The 21,873-nt window shown below is 35.0% G+C and overlaps 3 protein-coding genes across 3 annotated transcripts; 2 read left to right on the forward strand and 1 right to left on the reverse strand.

Moving 5' to 3' along the window:
- LOC109225311 lies at positions 4,976 to 9,677 on the forward strand. The gene is made up of 4 exons (XM_019389932.1): positions 4,976 to 5,405; positions 6,009 to 6,181; positions 8,075 to 8,428; positions 8,910 to 9,677. Exons 1-4 carry the CDS (start codon positions 5,176 to 5,178, stop codon positions 9,272 to 9,274), a joined length of 1,122 nt encoding a protein of 373 aa, XP_019245477.1. The 5' UTR covers positions 4,976 to 5,175; the 3' UTR covers positions 9,275 to 9,677.
- Positions 12,985 to 14,623, forward strand: LOC109225312 (GATA transcription factor 15-like). The gene is made up of 3 exons (XM_019389933.1): positions 12,985 to 13,199; positions 13,310 to 13,432; positions 14,072 to 14,623. Exons 1-3 carry the CDS (start codon positions 13,179 to 13,181, stop codon positions 14,468 to 14,470), a joined length of 543 nt encoding a protein of 180 aa, XP_019245478.1. The 5' UTR covers positions 12,985 to 13,178; the 3' UTR covers positions 14,471 to 14,623.
- Positions 15,371 to 21,435, reverse strand: LOC109225313 (two-component response regulator ARR1-like). The gene is made up of 6 exons (XM_019389934.1): positions 20,922 to 21,435; positions 19,955 to 20,107; positions 19,470 to 19,859; positions 17,401 to 17,477; positions 16,098 to 17,267; positions 15,371 to 16,012 (listed from the first exon to the last, which is right to left on the reverse strand). Exons 1-6 carry the CDS (start codon positions 21,094 to 21,096, stop codon positions 15,941 to 15,943), a joined length of 2,037 nt encoding a protein of 678 aa, XP_019245479.1. The 5' UTR covers positions 21,097 to 21,435; the 3' UTR covers positions 15,371 to 15,940.

Consider the following 21,873-nt stretch of genomic DNA (forward strand, 5'->3'; position numbering starts at 1 on the left):
AATTACAGTATTCAGTTGAGGATACCACAACGCAAACCTCAACTGAACAAGGGCGAACAGATGTAGATTCAAGGCCCGATTCCATTGAAGAACCAGAAGAAAACGAAAATATCAAAACAACGATCGAAGAACTAGAGGTTGTAGTATTATTTGTACATTGGCTTGAAAGGAAAATCTACATAGGGGCCAATCTCAGCCAAGATGTGAAACGTAAGTTGATTGAATTTTAAAAGCTAACGCAAATCATTTTGCTTGGTCCCATTCTGATATGATAGGAATACCACCGGAGGTAATGACTCACAAGTTAAATGAAGACCCCTCATATACACTTGTCAAACAAAAGAAGAGAAAGCAAGGAGCTTTCAAAAATCAGGTGATTCAAGATAAAGTCCAAAAATTACTAAAAATTGGGTCTATCTGCGAGGTAAAGTATCCTAATTGGTTAGTTAATACTGTTGTAGTACCGAAAAAGAATGGTAAGTGGTGAGTTTGTGTAGATTACACAGACCTTAACAAAGCTTGTCCCAAAGACTCTTTTCCAGTACCACATATAGATCAACTAATTGATGTTACTGCAGGACATGAGTTGTTAAGCTTTTTAGATGCATATTCAGGTTATAACCAAATTAAAATGGATCCTTTAGATGAAGAAAAAATCTCATTTATAACATACAGGGGGACTTACTACTATAAAGTAATGCCTTTTGGCCTCAAAAACGTTGGTGCAACGTATCAAAGACTGGTAACCAAAATGTTCCAGGAATACTTGAGAAAAACTATGGAGGTCTATATAGATGATATGCTCGTCAAAACTCAGCATTCGGGGGATCATATATCGCACTTATTAGATACGTTTCAGATCTTGCGGAAGTTCAATATGAAATTAAACCCTGAGAAATGTGTGTTTGGTGTTGCATCAGGTAAGTTTTTAGGTTTTCTTATTTCTAACCGTGGTATTGAGGTGAATCCAACGCAGATTAAAGCCATTGAAGAAATCCCTGATGTACTTACAAATAAAAAAGAAGTACAGAGATTGACAGGAAGAATTGCAGCTCTGGGGAGATTTATTTCCAAATCATCCGAAAAGTGCTTTAAATTCTTTTCAGCTCTTAAAAAGCAAGACCAGTTCGAATGGACTGAGGAATGTCAACAGGCGCTCAAAAATTTGAAGACATACNGGGAAAGGGAACATTTTCCTCACCCACCAAACCAACGGTGGGGGCAGCAACAAACCGGGCATACCAGCCACGGTCTCTGTCATCCTCTGGACTAACCAGAACTCTTTTGCTCCTAGCTACTAAAGTGAAAACACCATTGCGAAAGAGTCTGGGGGAGTAAAGATGAATTAGATGGGAGAAAGTGAAAGGCACACCGGCCACATTGCTCAAATGCCTCAAACAGGCAACAACCCTCCATACAATAGGGCCTATCTGACCTAAACATACGTCGAAAAAACGACAGAATTCTAGGATGACAGGGTCAATAGCAGGTTTGAATCCCAAGGTAAAAGGATATGTATAAACAAAGGAAAATCCCGTCAAATAAGAGGTGATTCTTTGGTTTGCATTAGGGATTATGATGGGAAAATCCTGACTCCAATGACAATCTTTACGAACTAAAAGAATCAGACCTTCAATGATCTGAGTTGGGTAAATGTCAGCATGATCTAGAAGATACTTGGTTTCTAAGAGACTCTCTATCATTATAAAAGGAAAATTCCGCAGGAATTATCTCCTCTACTAAAGGTTCACGAAGAGGCTCAGAGGATTCCTTACCTCTAGAGGAAGATCTATGTGAAACAGAACCTCTGGTTCTAGAAGAAGGGTCAGAACTAGATGAAGACCCTAAATTACGTAGTCTACCACCTCCTCTTCTACTCCTATTAGGGGCAGAAGGAAAGTTGTCAACTATGGAGACTCTCCTAGGGTTAGGGTTTGGCGAAACCATGGCAGTACGAGGAAGGAAAAGAACAAGAATTGAATATTCTAAGAGTTTTACGAGGAAGATGGAAACCAGAATTGAATATTCTGAAAGCTTTATAAGGAAAAGACAAAGGCACAAAACTAAATTTATACTAGGAAGCAACCGTCAAAGGAAAAGGTACAATAATGGAAAGGTCATAATGAGAACTGTCGCTTCGTGATTAGTGAAGCCATAAAAAACCCTTAAAAGGCGCTGCAAAGTTGCAGAACCAATAAGAGGGCGCCACGTGTAACGAGCATTAAATGGAAGTGACAATTGAAGCATCGATTCTATCATAGCATTAATGGCGGTAAATATTCCCGCTTTAATGAAATCTATTTCCCAAATATTCAATTGATGAATAAATGGCAAGTGGGGGGACTATCTATATTGGGTAAAACTGAGTTTATGCATGTCGAAGTGATTGAAAGATGACATGTCATGACACGTAGGCAGGTCAAAGAATGGTGATTAAGCAAAGAGGCACGAGTTGCAACAGATACGAGCAGAAGCACAAGAAGAGGCACGAGCAAATATTCAAAAGACTCGATGCTCGTACCTATTTAAGTCTAAAAGTTGAGAAGAATGAACCTGGAAACACAGGAGAGCCCAGATACAGTGTTTAATAAGCATTAAATACTGAAAACGTTAGAGGATCTGTATTAAATTGCGATGATTATGTAACGTAGCATTTAATGCCTTTAATCGTCCATAATGACCTTATTATGACAAAGGCAAAACGTATAACTTAAAAATAGCTATAAAAGGGAGAAGACTGATCATTTCTAAGGATCCGACAATGTCATCTGAATATACTGGTTTACTTTGTTTTCTGCTATCTATTGGTTATCAAAATCCATTTCTTTTATTCATTTCCGATTATCAGTAACCCGAGTTCTTCTAAAAATAAAGCTTTAACTGAAATTCTATTTTTTGGTTAAACACTATTGTCCTTAACTTTTGAGCTTGTTAGTCTAAGTTCAGGACTTCAGGACCTATTGTCCTTAACTTTTGAACTTGTAACTGTAAGTTCTGGACCTATTGTCCTTAACTTTTGAGCTTGTTAGTCTAAGTTCAGGACCAAGTATCCTTAACTTTTGGACTTGTAATTCTAAGTTCAGGACCAAGTATCCACGCCGCCACCAAACCACTTTAAAAAGTGACTACATGTGCTTCTTCGTCGCTTGTTCCACGCTGCCACCAAACCAAAAGGCATGATAATTGTTCTTCAATAGATTCAGATGCTATCTTGTGGGTCAGAATGATGTATTACATTTGATAAAGCAGACAGCTTGAATGGAAAAGAATGTAAATTTTTGAGTTACATCTAAGTCTCGCGAAGAAACACTAAAGAAGAAAATCCTTCCGGCACAGTTCTTCTCCCTAGCATGAAAGAGATAGAAGAAAGGGTAACATAGTCTTTTCATATTAATTTTAATAGACTAGTGGCTACTATTGCTAAGCATTAAAAATGCTGGATAAAAAGTAAATACCACTTTAAAAAGTGGCTACCCCACACAATTTTTACACCGTCTAGCCCATAAAGTAAAACAGAATTTCTAGTAGGCCAAACCCCACACTGTAGGGCTAATGGGTCGGCCGGGCTCTCTGATGGGTTTTAACCGATTCGCCTCCTCTGTCGCCCGTGAAGCAACACAGCTTAGCTATAGACTTATAGTATACGAAAATAATTTGAAGAAAGAATTAATAAAGATAACGAAATGATCAATTAGAAAAGATGTCATAGCCACTACCTGGCTTTCCAATAATCCCATGTTATAGATGACCAGCTCAACTCATGGAATTGTTAATTTACTTGTTTAGTCTGTGGCAAATAATCAAAATATTTATATGCTCATAATAATTGACAAATATCCAAGCGTTTTACATGTTCAAATAAAATTAAGTTCCTTATAAAATTGACTTAACCATGGTCATGGGAACTTTTTACCAATCTTTTTAACATTAACAGTAAAATGTACTCCCTCCGGTCCAAAATAAGTAATTTTTTAGATGTTTTCACACAAATTAAGAAATTCACCTTTTAGCATTAATTAGTGATGGAATTGACCATATTAACCTTTACTATCTCACATAAACACTCATATCACATATTCCAACACTATTTACTCCAAGGACAATGTAGGAAAAAAAGAATTAATTCATTCTTATAATCTGGAAAAGTCACTTATTTTGGACCACAAGAAAAAGGTCAAAAAATCACTTATTTTGGACCGGGGGAGTAGTATCCAGATCCTTTTCTTTAGGTTTAATCATTATGTCCTTACAGAGGCAAATGTGTTTGATTTACTTAAGTACCCTCACAATGCTTCTCCTAATCAAGGCAAAATATCCTAAAATCCTCGTAACAGTTCAGCATGCTAGTGATATTGTCCGCTCTAGGCCTAGGCCCTCACGGGTTTATAACGTGTCACTATGATTTAAGGCTTGTGAACTTATCTACTCAGCATCTCTCTTATGTTTTGCCGATGTGGGACTTTGTCTAAAGTCTGGGGTGTTACAGAAGTATTTTTTTAAACAAACAGAAAGTACTCATTTTTATTAGAAGTCCCTTCCCCCTCCCCAATTCCTTATTATTACTACAAAAGGGCAGCCGATGCACAAAATATTACGCATTCACGTTAGATCCCAAAAAAAGCCGTACAGTAGACAAACTACCCTAATATAAGTATTAGTGATTGTTTTCGCAACGGCCACAAGATTGCTATAATATACTGTCGGATGCAAATAGTACATATGCTCCTTCCCTGTTTCCCTCCTATGTTTTAATCAATAATATAAATAAATATGATTTGATGATAGAAGCTTCCTGTATAAATCTCTCCTATACGTTAAATTTAATTGGCTTTTCTTTCCTTTGCTGTTTCGTTTTTTGGCTCTTTTTTAAACTAAGGTACTAAAAAGAAAAATAAGGGACATAAACTAAAGAAAATGGCAATAACATCTCTACCACTAACTATACAATCAATTCTATACATTATAATATATATGTCGTGGAAACCACTTGTCTATCTCTTCTATCAATTTATTATTGTTACTAAAACCCCACCTACTCAAATAAATAATCCCCAGATCCATAAATTAGCTGACACCCATAATTACTTAGCTAATTATTCAACTCCATTTTATAACCCAAAAACCCTTTCAAGATTCAAAACCCAAGAGTTTCCTCTTTTAGAAAGTAAGAAAAAGATGAGAAATCTTTCCTTTAGTGATGAAGATAATCAAAGTGAGTTGCCAAAAACAGCTATATGGTGGTGGAGAACACCTCAAGATTTTGATGAAAATGGTCATCTTAAAGTTGACATTTCTGATCTTTCAAACCTTACACCAAGGTTAAAAGTTCTTAGAGAAATGGAGAGATTGGCTTTGATTTCAACTGAGGGAATTGAAGATCTCAGACACAAGCTTATTACTTACAGGTTAGTATTCCTTCCGTCCCAATTTATATGGCGGAGTTTGAATTTCAAGAGTGAAATGAATTTTTAGTTTTATATGCCTTTTAAATTATTTGAATTGTTAATTATTGTGACTTATATTACTTTTTACATAGTTTCCAAATATATAAAAAAAAAAAAATTCAACAAAACTAAAAGATTTTATGTTCAAATTTACTGTCAAAATTAAAAAATTTAAATCTGAAATTCGAGTTCCACCACATAAATTGGGACAGAGAAAGTAGGTTGTTAGTACAATATACGAGTAATACTATAGATTTTAAATTGGAAAAATAGTATTTAAAGTTAAAGTTGATTTTTTTTTTTTCTTGAAAGTTGTGTTTGAAGAACTTTATTTCAAAAAGAAAATGTGAAATTTGAAGATATATAAGTGAAAGCCAATATTTCAAATAGTGGCAACACCATATTTTATCGAAAGGGTTCAACTAAGTTTGTCGGAAAATTATACTGTCTATGCAAACCGAAAAATCTTTTTATATGTACGTACGACACATAAGACGAGTAATTTCTTAAATTTTTTGATAAAAATTTCTGACTCGGCCGCTGATACTGAAATATTATATACAGGTCTGGGGATTTTTGGTTACCAGTGGGAGGAATAAAGAAAGAGGATATGGATATACCAGCAGTGATCACACTTCTACTTGTGGGGCTATCTGCTTCTGGAAAAAGCTCTCTTGTTAATTATATGTATAGTGTTCTTGGTCGATCTGGTCTCATTCCTTTTGCTCAAACTTCAAGTATGTTTTCTCCATTCCACTCTTCTTTATTAATTGCCACACATTTCATTATCCTTTCACCACAAAATGTTATTTGAATTTTGTGGGTTCTAAATTTGCTACGGAACCAATAACTCATTTAGTAGTTAGGTTCGCAATATATATATAATAAATTTTCTAATATAAGAATAAGCAAAAGTTACTACTTCTGCCCCCGAGAGAGGGAAAGGGGGCAAAGGACCAAAAGTAATCCTTTGTTTTGGAAAACGCTTATTTTATTAGAGATTGCACGACATTTATTTTTGCTTTGTTTGCCGACATTAGTACACTTAAAAAAAAAAAAAAAAACAAAAAACTTCCTCTCATAAAAGTTATTAGAAACGTTTAAAGAGCCTTATACTATAAAGTATAAAGAAAGTCAAGATTGTTCTTATAGAGAAAAGCCCGCAAGAGTTTATAAGTTTTGGAAAAGTTTTATTTGAGTTATATTAAAAGTTTTGAAAATGTCAATTTTTTTATTTGCAAAAACAGTTCAAATGAATAGGAGTACAGTCAGACCTCTCTATAACAACATCCCTATATAACAACACTTCACTATAAAACCTAAGCTTTTTCGGAACCAATTTTGATGTTATGTTATAATATATGTTCTCTATAACAGCACTTCGCTATAATATTCAAAAATATTCGGAACAAAAGAGACCGTTATAGAGAGGTTTGACTGTACATAACCTTAAGTTTGCAAACTCTAAAACAAAAGTCACGGACCATCAACGGGCATCAAAATGGAAACTTATTTTTTTGACAGAACAAAAATAAATAAATAAAACTACTTTTTTTATTTAATCTACCAAAAACATACTAAACTTGGATTCTAACTTTTCTTTTCCTTTTAAGGTAACTTGCAGCCTTTTATCTTTGGCAATGTAAACAAAATTCTTTTCAAACTATAGCTATTAAAAGTAGTCATCCAAATCACATGAAGTAAGTACTTTTTAACATAATTATGCTAAAAAAGATATCTCCCAAATTGCACCTTATTATTTTTTTTTTTAGGGGTTACCGACATCCCAAAGTGGCTATAAAATCTTAAGTCAAACAAAATTTTAATTTACGTTATTTCTTGAAAAAAAAATACTACTACTATTTAATTACTTTACTCTATCCACATTTAAACACAAGTGTGGAAATGGCCCAGTAATTCGCTGTCACGGAGGGCTGATGAATTGGACAGCGGCTTCTAATAAATTCCACATGCAAGATGTGATCCATGGGTTTGAATATTATCCATTTAAAAGATTTTTCAAAAAAATTAATAATATTTGAGACTCTATTCTTGCTAACAAAAACAGAAGTGGGGTCGACTATAAAAATTTAATAGCTGTAGAACCTTTATTTGTTTCCCCTTTTGCCTCAAAATGTATACATCTTTAGTAATGGTGTGAATTATTTTAATCTCCACCTTTTACTATGACATTGTTTTCTCAAGTTTCAATTCTCACTTTCTATGGATAGTTATACGTAGTTATATTTTACTTGTTGCAATTGATCTGTCTTATTTTTCAAGTTATTGATCCCGCTTTTCATGAATAATTACATGTAAATACTTTTTACGTGACCTTGATAGTATAATAAATTTTTTACATTGTATAAAAAAATTAAATGCTTCCCGGGAGTTATGTGTGTACCAAAAATTTAAAGAAAAATAAAAGCTAAATTTGAATAAAAAGAGCAGTCCGGTGCACAAAGCATCCTGTATTCACACATGCAGGATCCGGGAAAGAACTGCACCCAAGATGTGAACTTACCCTAATGCAATAATTAGTTTAGTATTTCACATATATTGACCTTAAATACCAAATACGTCTTTGATTATTGACCCCTTAACACTATGGCGCATGACTCTTGTTATAGGTGGGAATTCACACTATACAACCATGTTTTTGGAAGAACACAATGTTTTGAGATCAATGAGAAGTGGATTTTGCGTGTATGATTCAAGGGGATTGGATTCTAATGATATGATCGAAGGTCTAGAGGAGGTTTCGACATGGATGACTCGTGGCGTTCGCCATAATCAACCTTGTTTTAGACATGGTGATAAGCATATTAATGGTGGATCCAATACAAGATATGCTACGAGAAAAGTTGATTGTGTAGTAGTTGTGGCTGACTTATCAGAGATTAATAAGGCTTTCAATTCTGGAGATTTGAAGCCTGTGGAGGCCTTGAAGATCCTCTTCAACAACCGTTGTATAAGGAAATCAAGTAAGTTGTTCAATTTAATTCTAAATCTCTTGTCGCACTTCCTCTGTTTCAATTTATATGACATAGTTCGATTCAGCACGGATTTTAAGGAGGGAAAAAATAGACTTCTGAAATTTGTGATCTTAGAATATCACGGTATTTATGTGTTTATAAAACTTTTGAAACTTCTTGTATTAAATAATGCCATAACATTTATAAGACTATAAAAGCTTTTCGTTAAAGGTAAAATGGAAAGTCTAAAGTTAATTGATTCCAAATATAAAAATGTATTATTCTCTTTGAAATGAACTAATAAGGAACGAAATGAGGGAGTTATTCTTTATTCCATTCTAGTGACTATTGTACATTCACTTGATTTTCTACACATGAAAATAAAGTACGTCGATGGAGGTTGGTTGAAAATGATGTTATGTCTATTTATCTTACTAGTTGAATTTGAATCTGCTCTATAGTTATTTAATCTCTTTCTTTTTTTTAACAGACGAGAATCCGTTGTTAATACTAACACATGGTGACACGATTAGCGCGGAGGAAAGGATTACCAGCAGGCTGAAAATATGCGAATATTTAGGGATACCAGAGACGACAGGCGCCTACGATATCGCATGTTTGACAGAGCAGGGGATATTGCCAGAAGAATCAGATCCAGTAACTGCATTTGCCTTAACTGAAGCAGTGTATAGGTCTCTAATGCAATCTGATAGAAACCATCTTCCTACGAAGAAATGGAAGGATTGGGTTGTGATTTTTGTGGCATGGATCATGTGTTGCATTGGTTCTTTCTTTGCAATGCTTGCACATTTCTTCTCAAAATTTAGTCATCACAATAACAAACTTAAATATTAAAAGTACTCTTTCTATTAGGTCTAGTGGCGGAGCTACATATAATGAAGGGGGTTTAATAAGATTTTATTTATACTATTAAGTTATATCGTGATAGGGTTGGTTTAGAATTATTTTACGTCTCAGGTTCAAATACTAAGAATGATATTCTTATATTTTTTAGTTCTATGTTGAACTTTCTTGCTCCGCCACGAATTAAGTTTGCTTGTGAAAGTCTCTATTGCTTTTTCTTTTTCTTTTTTCGGGCTGGTGGAAATTTTCTATTTATAAAGTGTGTTGATTGAATTAATGTCTAGCTAACAAAAGTGGGCCTTTGTGTTAAATATGTAATGCTAATTTTTTTTTTGCTTTTTTCCCCTTGAGGACTTGGCATTTGAATTTGGATATGAGATGGAAATTACTCTTAGCATTTGGCCCTTACAATATTTTCTTTGACAAGTTGTTGCATTGCGAGTATTTTCCTTTTTTTGGTATCATATGGAGGAAGACCCATTGTTTGTTTGTCCCATAGTTTTGTTTTTCTTTTGTGTTCTTTCCAAAATATTGTTCTTTCGTTTTATTTCTACTGCTATAGTTTGTCCCGCAATGGAGTTTTTTCCTTACTTTTTCATAATACTAAAATACTTTAACTTTTTGTTTTTTCCTGGTCTACAACTATCTAAATTTAAGTGATTTCATCGGTGATCATTTGACTTTGAGTTTGCAATACAAAAATCATTTTCTTAATTACAAAAGTCATTCAGTTTAAAGTTTATCACACTAAGCCATTTTTCTAGTTTTTGTAAAGTCGTCCAACTTTAACATTACTAACTAACAAGTAAATCTCACCCGATTTTTTTTACTGAAAATATAAAATGACACTCCAAAATTAAAATTATGTTGAACATAGAAGAGACAAAAGGGTAAAAGAAAAATATAAAAATTAAAGAAAGGAAGGAAGAAAAAGAAAAGATGCTTTCCTGCGAGCTGTTTAAGTATGATTCTGTTTGAATCTCACATATTTAATTCATAGGATCTGACTTTAGCGTTCTCGTATACAAATAGATCTGATCAACTATTCCAAACACAATTTCAAAATTAAACAAGCAGACAACTACTAGTATTAATTACTATCAAAAGTTATGTTGGGATGAAGAGGATCTATCTACCCTTGATTAGGGTTCTTGTCTTCGACCTCTGAGAATGAAAAAAATCTTAGTAAAAAGTATTTTTCTATTTAATGACCTTTACGTGGAATAAATCTAGATTAGTCGGGGTCGTAATTATACAAGTATTGAATACCGGATGAGAAGTCAAATATAAACACATAACTACTTAAAATTATTTTACCATGCACATTTTGAAATCATTTTTTCATAAAGCTAAACCATATGTACATTTTGAAACCAATGTACATTGATCTTTCTATTTCGCGCAAATAAAAAAGCTCATAAATACATGAAAGCATACTCAAGTGTCGGCTTAGACTGTTTTTCTTTTCTAATTTTTTGCTTTTGTGGAAAAGAAAGAAGAAAGGGTTTAGTTTTTTAAACTTTAATTATGACAATTTTGTGTTTTAGTAATAAGGATTACACGCACAAATAAGGATTAAGATAAACCGAGGAAATGAAACATAAGAACTAAAGGTGTTTTTTTTTTTTTTATAGCAAATTCACTAGGCAAGTGCCTAGGGCTAGTTTTATTAATAATTAAAAAAAATCACATAGGAATAGTACAAATAAGAGAGACAATAGCACCAGTCGATCTCAACAGTTGCGATCTCAAGTCGAGCACCTATGTCCTTTGTGTTTATGGGACGGGTTGGACATGGGAAAAAATAGCCCGTCCGGTTAGTGGGGCGGGCAGGTTAGTAGGCTGTGATATTTAGGGTTTTGTTGGGTCCGTCCCGGTTCGGGCTTATTGTGTCCGGAATGGGCCGGGTTAATTTTTTTAAAGTGTATTATGTTTCCTTGTTCAATGTAATTGATATTTAAGTGTTTGCAGACTTTTAAATAATAAAATATGTATTTTAAGGCATAAAATTAAACTTTTAAAGTTTAAAGTTTGAAATTTGAATTTTAAAATTTTAAAATTGAAATTAAGTGGCTAAAAGGTGTGACGTGCAACTGCAACCAACGTTTTCATGCACTTAAGGCCAAATAGGCCTGAAGTGCAAATGGTCAAGAAACAAAAATTTATTTTTCGAATTTTAACAATCCAATATACGGTTTTGTTGGCTTGTATGGGTCCACCAAATCGTAGAGTACCTGGTCCTCTACAAGTTTCTGCTGAGAGCACTTAGTAAGGCAGTAAGTAAATGAGGCAGAGGATTTCTACGTGGAAAAATCCCGCACAAGGGGATCAAAAAACCACGACCAACCCTGTAGGCTTTTAACTTCACTAACTTGTAATCTTACCTATTACAAGCCACTTTACAATGCTTCCGATTGTAAAGACATCAAGCTAACTTGTGGCACCTTTACCACAAGCCACTTTGTGACCATCCTAGTTACAAAGGCTTTTTCTAACTTGTGGTGCTATCACCACAAGCCACTTTGCAATACTACGATTACAAAGACTTTTCTTTATGACTAAATCTAGCCACAACCTAAACTCAACGAGTCTGAGGATTTACAAGAGAGTTCCTAATCAATAAACTTCTAAGTAAGCAATTTAGGAGATATTGTAAGTGCAATAACAAGGTTACAACTCAACTAGGACAACAATAATCAATCGTTCTGGAACTGGTCCGTAGTGGTGTTCAACCTTGTTCTTCAAGCTTTAGAGAATGATCTCTTCTGTTTTTTGCTAAAGGCTTGAATGATGAAACTGAAACCATTCAGTGATGTTTTGTATAAAAACCCTTTTGGTACATCTTGGTCACATCACTTGAAATAATGTGAGTACTTTGTTTGGTTAGAGAATGAGTGGGCTGACAGTGTGGTGCAGTGCGGCAGAAATAGTGCCGCCAGTCACTTCAGTTCCAGCTGTGTCAAATGACTTTGTGCTGCTATATAGGAACCACAGGAGCATCAGGTCCTTGTTTGGTTCCTAGCTCCTACATGTGTAGCAATTCATCTTTTACTGGACTCTGTTGGAGTTTGGAGCAATCCAAAGTAGATCAGGTTCCCTAACTGGTTCTTGTCAGAAAGTTTGTTAGATCATCAAAACATAAGGTAAGAATATTTAAGATCTATCAGATTTAATACCTAAATCTACTCCAAATGAGCTGAAATTTGAAACGTAACCTATAAATATCATCAAGAACAAACTCTAATAATCAATTTGTCAAAACAATAATTAATCTAACGAACTGATTTTGTAATTAAGAAAAATAAAGAAGAAACCCTAAGCAATAGTAAAAAATAAAGCCCCACAACAGTTCACCAAATTATGTTCACAAATGCCATATAAAATCACAGTCACACGAAGAACAAGAACAAGAAAAATGCATGAAGTTATTTAAAAAACGAGTACAAGTTCAAAAAAAATTAAAAAGTGGGTAAAAATTAAATGGGACACTTAGATACAGAAAACGAAAATCCATCAAAGAACTTAATTTAAGTAAAGCGGCAAACAACAAAATTAATTGGCGCCCCTCAACTCTTTTGGCGGGTAAAAACTGAAAAAGGTTCTCAAATCAAGGACAATTTCGTCTTTTCAAACTCCCACGCACCTAGGGTTTTCGTCTACTCCTTTATAAACCCCACCGCTTCTTTTTTCCCCCCGCCTGATCGCCCAGTTCACTCTTCTCTTATCTTCTTACCAAACCCCCCATTTCTTCAATTTCTCTCCTAAAATCACTCTGTTATTTATAGTAGAGCTGAGAAATTTCATTTATTTATTTATTTATTTATTTTTGGTCTTTTTAGTTGATCAAGCTAAAAAATCAAGTGTTATTTTGGGTTTTTTGATTAGGTGATACAAAATGGTGGATTTAAGTGATAAGGTAAGTGATCGTTAATTATCTCTTCTAATTACTTTGTTTATAGCTTCTTTTTTGAGTTGTTCTATACGTATATTCGTGTTTGATTTGAATTTTTTTCGTGTTAATTGCAGGGTATAAGATCTGAAGAACTGAGTAGTGAAACTTCTTCAGCAGAAAGGAATGATGTTAAGACTTGTGCTGATTGCGGTACAACTAAAACTCCTCTTTGGAGAGGTGGACCTGCTGGTCCCAAGGTTAGTGTAGTTCTTTGTAATTTCAATTTCGTTTAATTTTTATTAAAGGAAAATAAATTATGTTTAAAAATTATAAATCATAAAGTATGCACTTAAATACCAGTTAAGGTGCAATCAAATTGGCTCAAACATCATAGTTATCGAAAAGATTACAGATCTTAACTATGACTAAGAAACTAAAAATATCTAATAAATTTCATGAAATAATTTAGTTGAATAAAGAGTTGTTTGATTCTGAAGGGAAGCCTCAGAGCAACAATAAAAGTTGTTTCTGTGTGACCTATAGGTCGCTAGTCTGAGCTGTGAAACTTGTACTAATGCTCGTATTAGGGTAGTTTGTCTATATAACATCTCTTGGAGTGCAGCCCTTCCTAGGATCTTGGGTGAACAAGGGATGCTTTGTGCATTGAGTTGACCTTCTCTAAAGAGTTGTTGGATTCTTTATATAGTACACTTTCTATTTGGCTAGAAAAAGTAAATATTGAATTTGACCGGCTATTTGTATAACAATTCCTATATAAAATGGAACAGAGAGTAAGTTTTGTATAAAACAAGCAGTAACTCATTTTAGTGATTTTGGTTTTTTGGTATACTTTGCCTTTGTACTTGAATTTGATGATACGATCACTCTGAATGCAGTCACTATGTAATGCCTGTGGGATTAAAAGCAGGAAAAAGATAAGAGCGCTTCTGGGGTTGAACAAAGAAGACAAGAAACCAAAGAAATCAATGGCATTTGGAAACAAAAGCATTGGACTACAGCAGCAAAGTTGTAACAGTAGTAGTTATAGCAGCAGTGGAGATAGCAAAAACAGTAATTTTGGGAAGAAAAATGTTTCTTCTTCATTGAAAAGGGAAGTATTTCCTTTTGGGAAAGAAGTAATTTTGCAGAGACCAAGATCGAGTTCTACTCAGAAGAGGAAATTGGGAGAAGTAGAACAAGCAGCATTCTTGTTAATGGCTCTTTCTTGTGGTTCTTTTTGTAACAAGTACAATAATTATGCTTCGATCCGAAATAAGTTAGAATCGACCATATGAAAACATGAAAGAAAAAATTGTAGTGGCTGTAAAAGTTGTGCCATTTGTGAGTTGGTTGAGTGAGTTGGTGTATGAGTTGAATGATCAAGAAGGAGCTTAATCAAGTTGAGAGCTCTATATTTTAAATTTAATTTTAAATTTTATATTATTTAATTACAAGTCTCGAGTATGCCAACTACATTTTCTGATGTGTTGTGGAAGATGTAGAACTGTTTTAATGATTTATGCAACAACCTAAGTGTTGTTTTGGCAACATAAAAATTTGATTTTTTGAAGAAAAGAAGACAATAGATCAGATTGATATTGGAAAATGAAAGGGATAATTACGTACATGGTTTTATATCTAAAGTTGTACTCTTTTAGGTAATTTGTCAAGGCAGTGATAAATATTGCATGATTAAGAGAACAACAATTAGTTTGTTTCACTGCAAGTGAAATTTAGACCTTAACAAAGTGACACATAAATTGAGATGAGAGACTTTATCACTAGGAAAAATTCTTGTAAATTGTAAACTGTAACACAGAAAAATTACAATATATATTAATCTTTAGATGGATCTTCCCCTTTATAATACACTGAATAATAAAAGAGTAACTTCTATGCACTAACAATGTAAAAGATTTTTTATCCATCAAATCACCTAAAAGATAATTATGGAAATTGTTCATAATAAGTAGGATAAATAACTTGAAAAATAAAGCTATTAATCTGCTAATACTGGTTAAAATGTTTAAGAAACAAATTTGTCTGTGTATGTAAGTTAACCTCATATAAAACGTAGACATATTCTGTTTATTTGCTGAATCAAAGTTAAAACCTTAGCTTTAGAAAGAATATGTTGCTAACAAACAGAATGAGGTCTCAATTTTTAAACAGCTGCTCGTATAAAGAACAAAGCATGAAAGCAAGCAAAAGAATATAAGTTAATTGAGCAACTAAAAGAATCCCAGAGAGTTGCACTCTATGGCAATCCAAATTAATCTGTACATTCATCAAGATCAATTTCTGAAAGTAAAATATGTAACATAAAATCGGGTTATTTCAGTTAGTAAAGAAATCCGACCATTCAAGAGAATCCCTACACCACCGCGTTGCACCTCACAAACAGGACACCTTCCACAAATTACTTCTAGGATGTGCAATTGTTCTAAAATAACCTAGCTATATAGCAGTCAAAACTTTGCACGTACGCCTTTGCATATCATGCAGAAGTATCATACACAATTACCCTTCATACTTGTCATCCGACTCCAGTGCAATGTTTGCTCTAATTCCACAAGAATCAAGAATCAGACCAGACGATGCAGCCAAAACGAGAATCCAACATCAAGAATTGAGCAGCGAGCTGAACTCCAGCGTTTTGGTTTCCCAGAAGTCATTTTTCAGCTGTAGAGACAACTATGTACAGTAGTGACTCTGAAATATATGTTCACAGTGTAAGCTACTGTAACCTAAACTCTTTTCACATCTTACACAGGAAGATTGTCCAGTGCATATCCATCAAAGCCAAACTCGGTTTCAACTGGTCCAACACTTTCTTGCTGTTGGAAATTTCATAAATTAAAATTAGCAAAATTAATGTATCGCTACAATGAATATTTTGAAGGACAAGAAACTCGGACTAACCTGCTTCAGAAGGGCACTCATGAGGTCATCCTGTCCAAATTGGCCTGGAAAAAAGCTACTTTGGTAGCTCGCATCATGAAGTTGTTCAGCTTTAACAGTAAGCAAATTTCCACCCATAGGATTAACATTTCCACTTTCTTCCCTGCTAGAGAAAGCGTCGCTTATAGGAGAAATCCCATTTTGTCCATTCCTCTTCATTGAAGAAATACCTTGTTGAACTAACATGGACGGTGAGATATCTAGAGTTCCTGGTATAGTTGAATGATGAGAGGCGTCGAAGGTTGATCCAACACTTGATAAACCCCAATCTTGTGATTTTTGCTGATGCAGTTCATCAAACATATTATAACCAGAAGGGAATCCTCTAGATCGCTTAATATCAGAGTTAACCTCTTCCTGAAGCATTCTTTTGGATGTCATAGTTGACATCCCCGAATTACTACTCACAAGAGGAAAGCTGTTGTTTTGCAACTCTGTGTTTTGGTTCAGCGAGAAATCTACCATAGGAGATGCTTGGGAGACTGGACTGTATACAGGCCCTCGTACATTGGCAACAATACCACCACTCCGTGATAAGACTGCACCAGGTATACCATTTGACGACAAAGGTTGTTGTGACATGGACAATGGAGGCCGCGAAACTTGGCTAACATTATTGGTTTCATTTAGCATTTGAGCCCTAGACGGTTGTTGTTGTTGTTGAGACATATGCATCAGTAGAGCGTTATTTTGCTGCACTCTGGAGTTCCCTTGCATATTCATAGCCACAAAGGACGGTGAGTGCGAGGACTGGTGCAAATCTGCAAGCTGCTTTGGTTCCATGGTTGTTGGTATCCCGTGAAGCAAGTTAATTTGCTTGTTGCTATTATTTAGTTGTTGCTGTCCCTCGGGAAATCTCAACTTGGGATTTTCAAAGCTGAAAAGGTTTCTTTGATCTACTAGAGGCATAGATATAGTAGCACCTTTTGTTGCAGACCTACCCAGTGCAGCCGCTTGGAGGGTAGCAAGACTTTGCGCAGGTAGTTGACCGGTGGCAGCTAAAGCTTGAAGCTCAAGCCCATTGAAAGAAGACATTCCATATGTTGCTTCCGGGTGCCCCATGAAAGAGTTATTTAGTCCACTCGGATGCTGTGATACACCGCTCAACCTCCTGAGATACAGCCGGTATTTCTGCGATACATGATTACCACTAATAAGTGCTTTACTAGGAAATCCGAGAAATGTTATCAAGTAATGTTGCAAAACAAAGATTAAGCCTTCCACTAGTCAACTTGAAAAGGGAGGAAGTAAAGTTCCTCAGTACCTGAAGGTGACTAGCAACGTTTTCTCTGGTTAGCCCAGGAACATTCATCAGTTCGAGAATTTTCTTGGGAACAGCCTCTGAAATCATAAGCCAGAATTGGAAATGAATAATAGACGAGTAAGTATCCAGAATATAGGTAAATATTGTTTTTCAAATTCAGCAGAGCCCATTTCTAAAGTAAAAGACACTGCAATACAGTTAGACTATGCAATTTGGATGAAGAAAAGTTAGAAAATTTTGACCTAAACCGCACACGAAAGATTAATGGAATATAAAAAATTAGGACACTGAAAAGGCGTTGAGGGCTACTTCACTTGGTGAGCTTCTTGTCCCACAGTTGAGGTGGGGGGTTCAGACCCCATCACTAGCGATAGGATCCCCTTCCCCTTTCCCCATCTCCCCTCCCCAAATGTAACCCATAAAAATTAATTAAAAAAGACACTGAAAATAAGTGAAATAAATGTTATTCTTTGTGATACCAGCAACTACAAATATCAGTAAGAGTTCAAACAGTTTCCAATCATATTCAGTGGAATACGATCCTAAGTTTTCGGGAATTATAGAACCTTGAACATTTTATTTTATCAGCAATGATTGAGAGTAAACATAAACTGCAATAAAACTAAGGTTCAAACCCCAGTAGAAACAAAATACACTAGGTGATTCTTCCCATGTGTGGAGGCAGAGCAACCCGGTACTTGTGTTGGTGCGGCGTAGCAAGTACCCGTTAAAATAGTCGAAGTTGACCTGGACACCACCATTATAAATTAAAACTGTACTTTGGATAAAGGTAAACCACACACGGAAACTTACAGGAATTTAGACTACCTAACGACACTGGAGCAACGTGAAATCGATGTTATTATTGTAACTGGACTATTTCACATAGCTCATGGTTTCCTCTTTGCTCCCCCAATCCCAATTTTCTTGAACCACTTCCTGATTTAGCCTGTCCAAGGTTTTGCTTGATCCTTGTCCTTACAACTAAGTTTTCCATTTTCAAATACAACTACTTGAAAAAATAGTGACTTTATTCTATCAGTTGAGCACCGATCTAAAATGTAATTCAAGTACTAACTTAAACATATGTGTGCTTTAGTGTAATTGAGTACACTGTTCATAAGAAGGAGCTAGGAACTCAGTTCAATGACTAGCTCTGTTGATGAGGAATACATAGCTTTATCGATTAGTACGTATTACTGGAATGAGATTTCTCCACCCTCCAACCCCCAAAAACCGGGAACAAGAGAGAAGCAATAAAATAAGGCAGAAATTAGGCTAGGCCAAGGGTTAACTCAGCTGGTAGGAACTCTTTTTACCAGGTATAATGCCAAGCATCTCTACCGAATTCCCTGAAACAACTATCAAATAACACGGAATAACAGGGAAAATCTTTCTATAAAAGTAAAAGCAGATCCTAGTGAAAGAAGTATTCAAGGATATATAAATATCCAAAAAGAGAAAAAATCCCAGCACAAAGTTTAAGGAAAAGATAACACAACAGACAGTTTCGCTTGACACTAGGCGAAGAGCAGGTTCGGCACTTTGCCTTGCTTAGGCGGCGCTTTTGTGTAGACACCAAGGCACTAAGGCATATGCCTCATCGGCCATAGGCTCGTCTCTAAGAAGGCAGCACGAGACAATAAATCTAGTTGACAAAGCGTTATTAACCGTTAAAAAGATTATGAATGTTTTCTTTTTTGGTAATTAATTAAGAGTAGGAAATTAGTAATTTAGTGTAAAAGCACTAGTCACTAAAAACCGAAAAACTTGAAATGAATTTTACCTCATAAATCACTTAATTATAGTTCATTTTCAATTCGTTTGTCCAAATAATTATTGTTTGCATTCATGTTTCTTTTTTGGGCACTGTCAATATAACCTTTTTTCTTTTCTTTTTCTTCAGTAGCGCCTTTCTTTGCAAAGCCCACGCTTAAGGCATCAACAAACAGTACTTTTATATGCCTTTTGCCTTTAACCTAAATTCTGAGCAATATGGAACCACAGAGGCACAGACCTAGGGAAATATGAAGATAAACATATAGTCAAGAGAAGTAAATAGTACATACTGTCAATTCCAAGTTGATTGACAGCTTGTACAAACTGTTGATGAAGCTCCACCGACCAAACCACACGGGGCTTCTTCAACGAGGACGAGTCATCCCTTTCTTCAGTTTCATCTTCCTCCTCCTTTCTTCTCTTTGAGCTTTTCCAGTTCCCTCCTTCATTAGCTGAAGATGAATAATCAAGATCTTCTGGTGGTTTCTGTTGTCGATCTCCCTCTTCCGCGGTTGCTGATTGATCAAAATCTTTGTCCTTCCGCTCATGCTTCTTTTTACGAATCACATGCTGCCAAATGTTCTTCAATGCCTCAATACGCACCGGTTTGATCAGATAATCACATGCACCATGAGTAACACCTTTCATAACGACATCTTTACTGTCATCCGCAGACATCACTAGCCGACGACAAATTTGGAATCGATCAATTAGTACAACATCAGCAGTTCCAAAACTCAGAAACTACAGTATACTAAATGAACGGGATACTCACTTATAACAGGCAGGTCCATTTCCAGACCAACATGCTCAAGAAGTTTGAAACCATCCATATCTGGCATGTGGACGTCACTGATAACAATGTCGAAACCATTTCTGTTTTCCCGGAGCAATGATAATGCAATCTCTGCTCGATTAGACTTGGTGACTGAAAGAAGCACAACATTGAAATGAATTATGAGGGGGTAAAAATGAATAATGAATAACAACATCAAGAAGAAGAGGTCTTGAATGCTCTCAAAAGCTATGTTGCGTGGACTCTCTAAGATGCTTCTGCACCCTTATCGGATCCTTAAAAGATGCACTACTTTTGGAGGATAAGACATGCACCCATCGATATTTTCAGAGAGTCCAAGCAACATAGCTCAAAAGCCTAAAATATTCTATTTAACACCAAGGTCATAGATGCCATGTGACCACGAAGTCACCGTTTCGAGCCGGGAAAACAGCCTCTTGCAGAAATGCAGGGTAAGGCTGCATACAATAGACCCTTGTGGTCCGATCCTTCCCCGGACCCCGCGCATAGCGGGAGCTTAATGCACCAAACTACCCTTTAAGACCAAGGTCGTAGATGAAAGATTTCACTTGACCCTAAAAGTTAATTGAGGAACTTTAGGGTTCTAATAAACATGTAAACAGAAGATCTAAACATAGATCTTCTTCCATCATAAATTCCCAACCTATCATTTCCAAATCTCATGAAAATCAAATCTTATAATAACTATACTCTTCACTGGTTTATCCTAAGAAACAAACCAAATTAAGTTATAAACACATCCAATATCTACTCCACAAAGTCAAATTCAACAAAAAACAAGAAAAAGAATAACAAAGATTTGAACTTTAACAACTAAGGAGCACCAAAATAAGGTCAACTCTTGAAAACACAAACTACAAAGTACCATTCTTGATTTACAAAACAAACATATAGCTTATAACTTACAAGGATGAAATTAATTTACCTTCATAGTGGCAATTCCTAAGCATCTTTTCCAAGATCCTAAGACAAGTAGGATCATCATCTACAACAAGTACTCTTAAACCTGCTGGAAACTGGTTATTATCATTTGACTTCCAAGAAACACTACAACTAGCACCAGACATAGTTTTCACCACTGACCCAACACCAAGATTCATATTTTCTTCAAAATTTCAGCAAATTTACATGGAAATATTGTGAAAAAGTTAAAAAAGAAAATACCCACAAACAGGAACAAAAGTATCTTATAAAAGCTAGTAAGCACATATCTCAATTGGTACATCCATAAGGAATCATATCAGTACACCCAAAATTGTAAGAGAGAGAGAGAGAGAGAGGAAGAATTTTATTTTTATTTTTAAGGAAAGTATTTATTTGGGCTTTAAGAGGAAGAGAAGAACAAAAAGAGGAAAATAAGGGATGAAAATTATAATTTATATATTTTTGTGTATGCTGTAAGAGATGAAGAACATGGGTGTCTGTGTTTGGAGTTGTCCATCTTTTTTTTTTTTTTTTTTTTTTTTTTTTTTTTTTTTTTTTGTTTATCTTGTTTAAACAATAGCTTATTTTATTATGTCAAAAAGTAGTGGTGGGATAGATAGAATTACGTTATTTTTAATTATAATTAAAGATTTCGAATTCGAAATATGAGAATAGAAAAATTTTAGTAAGGAGCACGTCCTATAATATGACTTATATCAATAATAATATATTCAATGTGATCCTACCTGTAAGGTCTGGGCAGGACGAGATGTATGCATATTTACTCCTACCTTGTGTAATGTATGAGAGATTTTTTTCGATGTACCATCGGCTCAAGAAAAAACGTTTTCAGAATAGATTTGAAAATACAAGAGAGAAAAAAATCCATTTAATGTTACTTGTATGGCGCAAAATGGAGGTTATTATAGCGGGTATGGGACACCGGATGAAAA

Source organism: Nicotiana attenuata, chromosome 5 (assembly GCF_001879085.1).
Source record: "Nicotiana attenuata strain UT chromosome 5, NIATTr2, whole genome shotgun sequence".
NCBI classification, from domain to species: Eukaryota; Viridiplantae; Streptophyta; class Magnoliopsida; order Solanales; family Solanaceae; genus Nicotiana; species Nicotiana attenuata.